Source organism: Uranotaenia lowii, chromosome 3, assembly GCF_029784155.1.
Source record: "Uranotaenia lowii strain MFRU-FL chromosome 3, ASM2978415v1, whole genome shotgun sequence".
Classification (NCBI taxonomy): Eukaryota; Metazoa; Arthropoda; class Insecta; order Diptera; family Culicidae; genus Uranotaenia; species Uranotaenia lowii.
The window spans coordinates 331,117,287-331,130,135 of NC_073693.1; the positions used below are offsets into that span (position 1 = coordinate 331,117,287).

General features: G+C 39.0%; 2 protein-coding genes across 2 annotated transcripts; one reads left to right on the plus strand and one right to left on the minus strand.

Annotated features, from left to right (window-relative positions):
- Positions 1-310: 310 nt before the first annotated feature.
- On the minus strand, positions 311-962 carry LOC129753842 (uncharacterized). The gene is made up of 2 exons (XM_055749689.1): positions 933-962; positions 311-832 (listed from the first exon to the last, which is right to left on the minus strand). The coding sequence occupies exons 1-2, from the start codon at positions 960-962 to the stop codon at positions 311-313; spliced, it is 552 nt and encodes a 183-aa protein (XP_055605664.1).
- Positions 963-4,681: 3,719 nt separating this feature from the next.
- Positions 4,682-8,259, plus strand: LOC129757727 (uncharacterized). Its single transcript, XM_055755016.1, has 2 exons — positions 4,682-4,685; positions 7,777-8,259. The coding sequence occupies exon 2, from the start codon at positions 7,789-7,791 to the stop codon at positions 8,107-8,109; it is 321 nt and encodes a 106-aa protein (XP_055610991.1). The 5' UTR covers positions 4,682-4,685; positions 7,777-7,788; the 3' UTR covers positions 8,110-8,259.
- Positions 8,260-12,849: the final 4,590 nt, after the last annotated feature.

The following is a 12,849-nucleotide window of genomic DNA, read 5'->3' on the forward strand; positions in this document are numbered from 1 at the left end:
GGGGGGTTGAGAACGCAGAGAACGCAGAGACATCAGGAACAAGGAGAAAGAAGAAGCGTGGACCACCAGTACCATACGCTTCCAGCTATAACGAAGCCTTCCTCATCAGCGGAAACCACCTCTTGTATGGGGTATCTTCCTGTAACCCATATCGGGACCAGTTTGGCTTTATCGGTTACTCTATTGCTGCCATCCGTGGTCTTGCGATACGGGTCTGCTACTAACGCCAGGTCCAACTTTTCCTCAAACGCCAACTGCCGCAACAGCTGGTGTGCTGAGTGGCAGTGGTTGAGGTTGAGCTGAACCGCTTCTATCCCCGCGAAGGTGCAGCCGACGCCTTTTGAAAGGCGGGGCACCAAGGGTTGCCAGCCCTGTGTCCTCCACCGCAGTGGAGACACTTTGCGTCTTTGGTGCAGCTAGCCGCCTGATGGCCGCCTTCGCCGCACCGCCAACACAAACCGCTCCTGTCTGTGCCCTTGCATGAGAAAGATTTGTGCCCAAATTCTACGCACCTGAAACACCTTTCCGGTTGCTGTGGGATGGCTATCTGGCAGATAGACCAACCCACCTTTAGCCGCCCACACTTGAGTGCGGCGTTTGCTGCCGCAACCGGAAGCTTCACGAATGCCACCTGTGTCCCAGATCTGGGAGGGCCTTCCCGCATCCTGACCGAGATCTGGTCAGTGCCGATCTTGCACAGATCCTTCAACGCATTTTGTGCCTCAACATCCGTGGCTATCTCGTCAAGGTTTTTCACCCTGACGGTAACCGTGGTGCTGAGGGATTCACCCACTATCTCTTGCGTGAGGGCGCTATACTCCGAGCTCTTTATCTGCGAGCCACGTCGGAGCTCAATTTGCGTAGGCACAATTTTCCCGTATGTTTGGATAACGTGCCGCTATTAAGCCTACCCCCCATTCTGATCATCTCACCGGAGCGTGTTCGGCGGATTCTCCCCACATCCCCTCCAAGGCCCACCAGCCTATCGCTTGTCCTCATTTGTCGGAGGACATCAGCGAAGGTCCCTTCAGGGGCCTTTACCACCAAAGCCTCCCCCTTGTCCCTGACCCGTTTTGGCTTGGGCTTGGGCTTTGGTTTGGCCTTAGTGGTCTTTTTTCTTTTGCGCTCAACCGTCTGCCACCCGGTTGGCGCATCAGGAACTTGGCCGCACGCATTTCCTCGTTATCATTTTCGCCTGGATCCTGCCGGGCCGTAGGATCCCGGGCCCGCTTTTTTGGGGCTCCTGGCCTCGTTTCGCCTGGCGACCCCCTCTTACGCTTGCCGTTTCCGGCAACCTCTTCGCCGCCATCCGTCTGCACGCAGACGCTGACCTTCTTCGGGCGGGTTGTATCTGCCCGAAGAGGAGTAGCAGCATCCTCGCGTGCCCTCGTCCGGCACTCCGGAGCAGTGAGCAGGCAAACAACTGCCCTGTTGGCTTTTACAAACATGACCATCACGTTTGCAAGTTTCTCTCGCACCTCCTTGTGGATGTTGGATTTTTTCCTCACACAATCCACAAGGTCTTGCTTGCATCCCGGCCATCGCGACGGCTAGTTCAGCAGGGGTCTCAGGGTCCTGAAGCTCCGGAGAGCTTAGGAGTTCCTCGACTGCCTGCTGAACCTGAGCGAAAGGATCTCCGCCACTCTCGACAGGCGTCCTCACCGGCTCGGCGGGTTGCCTAACCGGCGAGCGCCTTAGCCCGCTCCCACCGAACGGATTAGGACCAGCGTCCCTCTCCGCATCGCTCCCTTCCATCCGCGTTTGTTTGGTTTTGTTGTTGTTAATCATAGAAAATCCCACGAGTAGCAAGGCAAGTATATCCACTGCGCCAGTGACCTGCTTAGCGCAGCAAGGACTGGGATACTGTGGGGTGTGTCCCGGTGCCCCACAGGCTACCGTTAGAGACTGGCGTGATTTAACGACCAGCCAGCCTTCCAGGTACATCGGCACGGTTCAGCGTTACACCTTCACCAAACGGAGTCGGTTTCCAATAGTTTTCCCATTTTCGTATTCCGCGATCATAGCAAGGGTCTTCATAAGGGGGGGTGGGGTTGTAGTTCTCTCGGCCGTACATCTACATAAAGCAGACACGTTTCCACTCTGCACAACGAGGAGGTGGAACTACTTCGCAGAGCAAATGATTCTATATAGAATGGATAGAATAGAGGTCAATTTTGAGCCTTCCTTAACCTTTGGCGGTGTCCATGAGAAAATATCCAGACTCCCTCAAACGATTTGGTAAACCGTATGCGGGAACAATCGTACGTGTTTATTTTGCCGATTTGTTATTGTGCATCCTTGGTTATCCTGGCTCAAACATTGTTAGATGACGACTCCAAGAAATTGTGAGAGCTGCAAGACTCCGTCCAAGCCTGCAAGAACCAAACTGTTGGTTTTCATATTTGTAGGTGCAAAGATTAACATTAAGCTCGTCCCTTGGACTAGCGAGACAACCCAATAATTTGTTAAAAGAGATACTTCTGTTATCACTTATTTTTGGTGTGGAGGGGAGATGTGTAGCCGATTATTGCATGTGTGACACTATCTCGGCCAATAGGCCTTTCCGAAAGGATAATCCTCCTCTACTGTCCTTTGTACACGCACACACACGACGGCTGAGCTGTCGTGTCGTGAGTGGTCGTCAGTAAAGCTACAATCTTCAGCGAGGGTAGATGCGAGTCTCCCGTTCAGCCAGTGCAGCACGCAGCTTAAGTTTGCACAGTGTATTTTTCGGTTGTTTTGGATTGTTTTTCTTTGATGTTTTTCTTTTGCAAAGGAAAAACTTTTATGTGGAACAAATTGATCGGAACAGAAATGAAGGATGAATATTTATGCTTCTTCTTTCGCCGAGAATCCAATAGCTGGATGCCGATAGCTTCCAGGCATTGGTAAATAATTTGATCCGAAAAAGCTTCTTCAACCAAACCAAACAGGAATAAATATATAGTGCTTGGAAAGCACAAAACGGCCAAACCAAACCTACTCAATTTTCCTGGATTAATGGCCTGTTAAAAAGACACTCCATATTTCATCGTATATGTCCAATTCAGTTCGGCAATCGAGAGAACATTTGTAAGCCAGCAAATACCAGAGCCAGGAAAAACAAAAAAAAAGCCTAGAGCACTCAAAGCCAGTTTTCCTGCCCACGAGAGGCCACTTGGCTTCCAGTGGGCACTCTCAGGAAAACTTCCGACAATCATTACCGTGTGTGCGATAGCAAAAGCAATGGTCTGTTTTTTCGGTTCTTCCGGTTGACCGGTCGGTCGCCCGAATATGAATGATGGATAACCCGCCTTAATCTTGCATTTTTCGACAAATGGATTCAATCTTGCTGGAGGTTATATTCGATTCATTAATCCACCTTCATTGTTTCCTCTAGCAGGACGAAAGTATGACAACAATTCGAAAGCTGAAATATCTCAGTTATTTGTGGGCCAAATTTAATAAAAACTTCACACACTGCATGGCTCAGTGGGTCAGTGTTAATTTGTTTTAAAATTTAGGGAAAATTGGTTGAACTGTGTAAAAACTACAATAGAAAAAAGTACTGAAAGTCGAGTTCCTTAGCCCCTGTAGTTATGCAATTTTTGTAAATAAAATAAAAAAAAATTTGTTTGTTATCATAAAACAAAGTTCCTATAAATTTTACAGCGGAAAAAAAATGTGTTCAAGAGCGTTTAATTTGAAATCCTGTTAGACATGCTGCATACATTCAGGGGTAAAAACATTAAAAAACTACGATTATTTCATCTACAATGTCAGCAAAGACCTCTACTTTCGATGTATTGTTATCTTAACGTGACATTGAAAACTCGATTTTGGATTTATCTTTCTAGCTAGAACTGAATCAGCATTCATCATCCGTACGTTCAGTTTCTCTCAGATCGACAAAATTAGTCATCCCTTTGATGTGGCACACCAACCGGGGATATCCCTCAATGGACAACCCCTACACAGCAACAATTGATACGGGAACGTGCCCTTCGGATATATTCCAGCAAAGAACGGTTGGGTTCTCTTCTTTTAACCGACTTTTGTTATCCCCACGTCCGTTTGCCTGTGTGCCATATCCATCATTCATCGGCCATATGTTCGTTCGTTCGAACGGTTTCTCTCCTTCAGTCGTCCCCTGCATAATTCCTAAAATCCTCAAACAATCCATCCATGTGCCGGCAATATGTTTTCTCCCATTGAGCAGAGCATATCGAGGTTGTCCTCGTCGGGCTAACATATTTATGCTTCGATGCAACCAAATCGGGGGAGAGAAAACCATACACGAAAGGCAGAAAAAGGACTTAGACAGGATTTTTGTTTTCGTTAGCTTGCTACCCGTTGTTTTTTTTTTCGTTTCGAATTGAGACCAACTTACTTCCTTTGGGTTTGATATTATGTTTTACTGTCCTGCCAGTTTAAATTCTCGGTGGGAGAAATCCATAATGTTCCTGCCAGCCAGCCAGGAGGAACCCGGGGCTGGCTTTCTCCCTCGCCGTCAACACCCAAACGGGTAGTTCACATTCAGAAATCGAGTGATAAAGTCGTTGCCCCTATCTGAGTTTATTAGGCATAAGTTTATGGTGGTAGCTTGTTGTGCTGCAAATCAGAGAAGTTAGTCATCGAACGGAGATTATTAGTTGTGAGCAATCAGCTGATTTTTTAGCAAAACTAAGCGTTTCATCACAAAAAGAGTAAGATTGAAACAAATTTAAGAATAACTGAAAAAACTCAAACATGTTTTTAAAATTGAAATTCCAAAATAAATTTGAATGTAATTTCTGCATTTGATTTGAAAACCTGAATTCTGAATCTGAATTCTGAATCTGAATTATGAATCTGAATTCTGAATCTGAATTCTGAATCTGAATTCTGAATCTGAATTCTGAATCTGAATTCTGAATCTGAATACTGATTCTGAATTCTGATGCTGAATTCTGAATCTGAATTCTGAATCTGAATTCTGAATCTGAATTCTGAATCTGAATTCTGAATCTGAATTCTGAATCTGAATTCTGAATCTGAATTCTGAATCTGAATTCTGAATCTGAATTCTGAATCTGAATTCTGAATCTGAATTCTGAATCTGAATTCTGAATCTGAATTCTGAATCTGAATTCTGAATCTGAATTCTGAATCTGAATTCTGAATCTGAATTCTGAATCGGAATTCTGAATCTGAATTCTGAATCTGAATTCTGAATCTGAATTCTGAATCTGAATTCTGAATCTGAATTCTGAATCTGAATTCTGAATCTGAATTCTGAATCTGAATTCTGAATCTGAATTCTGAATCTGAATTCTGAATCTGAATTCTGAATCTGAATTCTGAATCTGAATTCTGAATCTGAATTCTGAATCTGAATTCTGAATCTGAATTCTGAATCTGAATTCTGAATCTGAATTCTGAATCTGAATTCTGAATCTGAATTCTGAATCTGAATTCTGAATCTGAATTCTGAATCTGAATTCTGAATCTGAATTCTGAATCTGAATTCTGAATCTGAATTCTGAATCTGAATTCTGAATCTGAATTCTGAATCTGAATTCTGAATCTGAATTCTGAATCTGAATTCTGAATCTGAATCTGAATTCTGAATCTGAATTCTGAATCTGAATTCTGAATCTGAATTCTGAATCTGAATTCTGAATCTGAATTCTGAATCTGAATTCTGAATCTGAATTATGAATCTGAATTCTGAATCTGAATTCTGAATCTGAATTCTGAATCTGAATTCTGAATCTGAATTCTGAATCTGAATTCTGAATCTGAATTCTGTATCTGAATTCTGAATCTGAATTCTGAATCTGAATTCTGAATCTGAATTCTGAATCTGAATTCTGAATCTGAATTCTGAATCTGAATTCTGAATCTGAATTCTGAATCTGAATTCTGAATCTGAATTCTGAATCTGAATTCTGAATCTGAATTCTGAATCTGAATTCTGAATCTGAATTCTGAATCTGAATTCTGAATCTGAATTCTGAATCTGAATTCTGAATCTGAATTCTGAATCTGAATTCTGAATCTGAATTCTGAATCTGAATTCTGAATCTGAATTCTGAATCTGAATTCTGAATCTGAATTCTGAATCTGAATTCTGAATCTGAATTCTGAATCTGAATTCTGAATCTGAATTCTGAATCTGAATTCTGAATCTGAATTCTGAATCTGAATTCTGAATCTGAATTCTGAATCTGAATTCTGAATCTGAATTCTGAATCTGAATTCTGAATCTGAATTCTGAATCTGAATTCTGAATCTGAATTCTGAATCTGAATTCTGAATCTGAATTCTGAATCTGAATTCTGAATCTGAATTCTGAATCTGAATTCTGAATCTGAATTCTGAATCTGAATTCTGAATCTGAATTCTGAATCTGAATTCTGAATCTGAATTCTGAATCTGAATTCTGAATCTGAATTCTGAATCTGAATTCTGAATCTGAATTCTGAATCTGAATTCTGAATCTGAATTCTGAATCTGAATTCTGAATCTGAATTCTGAATCTGAATTCTGAATCTGAATTCTGAATCTGAATTCTGAATCTGAATTCTGAATTTGAATTCTGAATCTGAATTCTGAATCTGAATTCTGAATCTGAATTCTGAATCTGAATTCTGAATCTGAATTCTGAATCTGAATTCTGAATCTGAATTCTGAATCTGAATTCTGAATCTGAATTCTGAATCTGAATTCTGAATCTGAATTCTGAATCTGAATTCCGAATCTGAATTCTGAATCTGAATTCTGAATCTGAATTTGAATCTGAATTCTGAATTCTGAATCTGAATTCTGAATCTGAATTCTGAATCTGAATTCTGAATCTGAATTCTGAATCTGAATTCTGAATCTGAATTCTGAATCTGAATTCTGAATCTGAATTCTGAATCTGAATTCTGAATCTGAATTCTGAATCTGAATTCTGAATCTGAATTCTGAATCTGAATTCTGAATCTGAATTCTGAATCTGAATTCTGAATCTGAATTCTGAATCTGAATTCTGAATCTGAATTCTGAATTCTGAATCTGAATTCTGAATCTGAATTCTGAATCTGAATTCTGAATCTGAATTCTGAATCTGAATTCTGAATCTGAATTCTGAAACTGAATTCTGAATCTGAATTCTGAATCTGAATTCTGAATTCGAAATCTGAATCTGAATTCTGAATCTGAATTCTGAATCGGAATTCTGAATCTGAATTCTGAATCTGAATTCTGAATCTGAATTCTGAATCTGAATTCTGAATCTGAATTCTGAATCTGAATTCTGAATCTGAATTCTGAATCTGAATTTTTAATCGGTATTTAGAATCTGAATTCTGAATCTGAATTCTGAATCTGAATTATGAGTCTTTTTTCTGAGACTGAATTCTGAATCTAAATTCTGAGTTACACTTTATTTTTGTTCAATTTTTTTTTTTCGTTTTTCAAAGCCCTAAACATGATTTATATCGATATAGTGAATGGGCATAACCTTCTCGTATATTTGATTGCCTACCCAAAGGCGCTTTTGTTTTAACCCATAGATGACTGCAAACGCTTCAATCAGCTAACGGTTTATTTAAGCATGGCAATTGACACAGTTCTTTTTCTGAGAAACTGATACCAATAATGAAATACCGGATGTAGAACTCTACTGATGGACCAGATTATATGAGAAATTGAGAATGTTTTTCGTTTTTTATAAGGAATCCTAAACATGACATCGAATTTCCTCCAGAAGCTCGGAAATCGAGAAATAGTCTGCTGACACGTGATTTATTGCCTTTTTTTCTGTGACAGGATCTACTCAGGATGATTCCACCGGCTCCTCCTTCGCCATCGAAAGTACCAATCGGCAGTGACAGTGGTCTCGGATTCGGCAATAGCTGTCATCGAATGACAGCCGTTGTTGGCGATTTTCCCGCACTGCTAGCGCACGAGATGTACGCCCGGCTGCAGAAGATGTCGGACCAGTACAAATTGGACCTTTCCGCAGAGGACGTTTTAATTAGTGCTTATCTTGGCAACAACCTTTTCTATCGGAATCCGGAGCCATCATCAGCCTCGACAACAACAAAAACAGAGCCAGGAACAACAACAGCCATCACAGCTTCCGAACTCGTTGGAAACTAGCTGACTTGGGCGATTGTTTGTAACTAGTTTTCAGCTATTCTGCTGCTGCTGCCTTCAGCATGAACGTATATCGGAAGTACATCGGAGCATTAAATAGGATGTCAGAATTTGCGCAACAAGAGCTCCAGTAGCAGCAACAACAGCAAACACAACAGGCAAGTACACGAGTTTACGATTTCCCTTTAACGGGACAGAGATTTATAGAAGATTCAAGTCTTTGTTCCAGCAGTAGATTTACGTAAATACTTTAGCAACCACTTAGGATTAAAGATAAGTGGAATGAATTCCTAGGAACTAGGAAATTCTGAACTAGCTCAAACTCAAAAAACGAAAAGAAAACGGGAAATGTTCTTGATTCAGAATTCAGATTCAGAATTCAGATTCAGAATTCAGATTCAGAATTCAGATTCAGAATTCAGATTCAGAATTCAGATTCAGAATTCAGATTCAGAATTCAGATTCAGAATTCAGATTCAGAATTCAGATTCAGAATTCAGATTCAGAATTCAGATTCAGAATTCAGATTCAGAATTCAGATTCAGAATTCAGATTCAGAATTCAGATTCAGAATTCAGATTCAGAATTCAGATTTAGAATTCATATTCAGAATTCAGATTCAGAATTCAGATTCAGAATTCAGATTCAGAATTCAGATTCAGAATTCAGATTCAGAATTCAGATTCAGAATTCAGATTCAGAATTCAGATTCAGAATTCAGATTCAGAATTCAGATTCAGAATTCAGATTCAGAATTCAGATTCAGAATTCAGATTCAGAATTCAGATTCAGAATTCCGATTCAGAATTCAGATTCAGAATTCAGATTCAGAATTCAGATTCAGAATTCAGATTCAGAATTCAGATTCAGAATTCAGATTCAGAATTCAGATTCAGAATTCAGATTCAGAATTCAGATTCAGAATTCAGATTCAGAATTCAGATTCAGAATTCAGATTCAGAATTCAGATTCAGAATTCAGATTCAGAATTCAGATTCAGAATTCAGATTCAGAATTCAGATTCAGAATTCAGATTCAGAATTCAGATTCAGAATTCAGATTCAGAATTCAGATTCAGAATTCAGATTCAGAATTCAGATTCAGAATTCAGATTCAGAATTCAGATTCAGAATTCAGATTCAGAATTCAGATTCAGAATTCAGATTCAGAATTCAGATTCAGAATTCAGATTCAGAATTCAGATTCAGAATTCAGATTCAGAATTCAGATTCAGAATTCAGATTCAGAATTCAGATTCAGAATTCAGATTCAGAATTCAGATTCAGAATTCAGATTCAGAATTCAGATTCAGAATTCAGATTCAGAATTCAGATTCAGAATTCAGATTCAGAATTCAGATTCAGAATTCAGATTCAGAATTCAGATTCAGAATTCAGATTCAGAATTCAGATTCAGAATTCAGATTCAGAATTCAGATTCAGAATTCAGATTCAGAATTCAGATTCAGAATTCAGATTCAGAATTCAGATTCAGAATTCAGATTCAGAATTCAGATTCAGAATTCAGATTCAGAATTCAGATTCAGAATTCAGATTCAGAATTCAGATTCAGATTTCAGATTCAGAATTTAGATTCAGAATTCAGTATCGGATTCCAGAATTCAGAGTTTTTGAAATCGGAGTTAACCTTTAGTTTTTCCACATTTGTTGTACATGTTTCCATTATTTCATTCAATTTAGTTAAAATAAATTCTATTATCAAGTACAGTTTTCGACGGGTTTTTTTTATTTTACAGATCTCAAATTTATTAATCGAAACGCGAGTGCAAAAATGTAACAAAAAACAGTGGAAACCAAGCAATAGAAGATAGAGACAATTCAGTGTGCGGAAACTTTCATGAGGGTGCTCACATTGTGCTGCAAATCGTTTTCAGATCCCCTACCATGTGCTTGGGAAGTCGTCCGTGTGGAAGAATTTCGAGCGAGCAAGTTTGTTGTGAATTTGTATGCTAGGAAAAAGTGAGCAAAAAAAAACGGAACTGGTCAAATGTACCCAAATCGGATGTGCGAAAGGACTGACTGAGAGCGTTTAGAGGGAAAAATCGAGGGCAGGATAAAGTGATTTCCCGGAAGTGAATGGGTGGATTTTTGAACGGAACAGAAAGAAACTGTCTTTAGAATTAGGAAAAGTGCACTTTCTAGTCGAACCGAAAAACTATGTCGCTGCAAAGCATTTCTTGGCACCGGGACAAAAAGTTGTCATTCCGAATAAGCTGGAGATATTTTTCCGTAAAGTGACATGGCCCTTGAATTCAAACTTGTTAAAAGTTAAAAGCATGTTATTTGCTTGCCTTTCATGGGAAGCAGATTTTTTCGGGACAAGTGAATATGATGCAATGCTGCCAGGAAAAAATGTGTTTTCAAATAATTAAACAGACACATCTCTAGAAATGATTTATGTTCCCAATTGAATAAGGCTCGCAAAGCTTTATACAATTGAGCTTTTGATTCGTGAAATCCATTGATATGAGCGACGAATCCTTCATTTGTGTCACGTGATTCAACCAAAGATATTTATATTTTTTATGCCGAAATCTCAATAAACATTATAATGATAATTAATGAAATCGGAATCGTTTTATTTCATTGATGACATTGATGACATACATACGCTGATGCGAGCATTTTTCTCGATTTACTTTTGTCCGCCCCCGCAAGATTGATGATTGATACCTGCAGTTGATGATTAATTACCGATAATATTTTTTTTGTATCGGAGCTCAACCAGCAACATAAAGCTTCCCGCAAACAAATTGATACCGTGTTAAAATTGTCACATGAAAAATTGAACTCATTCAATCGCTTCTCGGAAATCAAATGAAAAGATTTGCAAACGTTAATTTAATATTTCTACCACATCGTTCCCGAAAACCTTATTTTTATTGGAAAAAGCATTCATAATTCAAAATGTTGATGCTCAACCATGTATTCGTCATAAACCAAGCAAAACCTCTCTCAGAGTGATTTTCCTACAAACAAAACGGGATTATCCACCGAATGGTAAAAGTCCAAAAATATCCCAGGTGTGCCTCACTTAATAATTCAAATTATGAAACATTCTAACGCCAAAACGAGTCTCGGTCCTGCTTTCGAATGAAAAATTAATACATTCCGATACAATTTCGGCAAACGAACGAACCACCGGCAAACGGTTAACAATTGGGCGCCCACAAGTATGCAACCAAATAACCCGGCGCAGTGCAAGCGTTGCGTTGCGTTGGTTGTTGTCCATCAAAAAGATGGAAATAGGTATTCGAATTGCACCACCAGGGCCGGCACGTGGGTGTTTGTTAGTGGGTTTTAGTTTGTTTGCTGGAAATGTGAAAGCCATTGATGGATTTTCTCCGCACGTCCAACCTTTTCGGTGTGGCAACTGTTTCGGGAAAATTGCCGAGATTCAGCTATAGGTTTATTTTTGAGAGAAGAAAAATTAAAATACATTCCAAAAGTCAAAATTCGGTGAAAATTACGCAAAGTTGAGGGCGATTTCAAAGTTTGAACTAAACAGAAAACGTTCGTAAAAGCTCTCGTAAAAAATATTTCACATTTTTAATTATCATATTTTTGTAAAATATCGCAGAGCCGATGGTTTTAACTCCACTAGAACCGGTATACAATTTCTTTTCTGCTGAATATATTTTTTTTGCGAAATTTGTGCGTCTATATACTCTAGTGTAAAGTTGAATTTATGTATTAGAAAATCTGAGAAATCGCAAATTGACAAAATGTTCGAAATACAGCTACCTTTGAGAGTTCGTCAAAAATTCAGTTATTCGTATTTTGAGAATCTAAATGTGTCAAATTACGTAAACTTTACAATCCTCTTATCAAACATTTTCCACTGAAACTGAAACAGTTTTGTCGGTTCATTGATTGAAAAGTACAATTTTAACACTTTTTTAAAATTTTTTGTAGTCATAATTGTGAGTGTTCGGAGTTCCGCATCCAAGAATCGCCCGATGGTCCACAGCTGGCTTCACATGTTCACCTGACACAAACACAAGTGTTCTCCATCACGGTCCAATGTACAATGCCGCGCGATGCATTTGATGCTTTCAACGGCACCTATAGTTGGCCGTGAGTGAGATAGCATGTATGATAGCTTGCATAGTGGCTGCGTCCTCGTAGCTATACCCGATATATATCTAATCCACCTTGTATCCAAATCCTATATCGCACATCCCCCTTCTTCTCCGGGAAAAAGAAAAGAACGGAAATAATACTACAACGTCGTTGCCGAGGATGAATAAAAAAAAAGGGACGGCTTTTGAAAAAAAAAGCGAAGATAATAAATAAGATAAATTCCCATATTAGTCCTCAAAATTATACTTAAACCATTTTCAATTTCATGAACAAAGGATACGAAATTTTATACTTTCGCTTTTGCCAATGTTTCTTTTTTCCTATTTGAAAACTCCCTATATTGGTTTGTGTTCAATGATCGATAAGAGAATCCCTAAGAATTCCTTCAAATTCTAATTACGAGTGCATCGCAAGGATTGGGGATTCACAAATCAAAGTTTCAACGGATTAAAACAACTTTCTAGAACGAGCTCTGCAAAATTTTGTGTTTCTTCAAAAATAAAAAAAAAAAATCATCCTATATTTGTTTGGTTACATTGGTGAACATCAAAACTTTATTGAAATTAAACACATAAGCCACTATCTCAAATTTCGCTTGCTAAACATGTTACTTCGATCATACACAAATACAAAATATTTT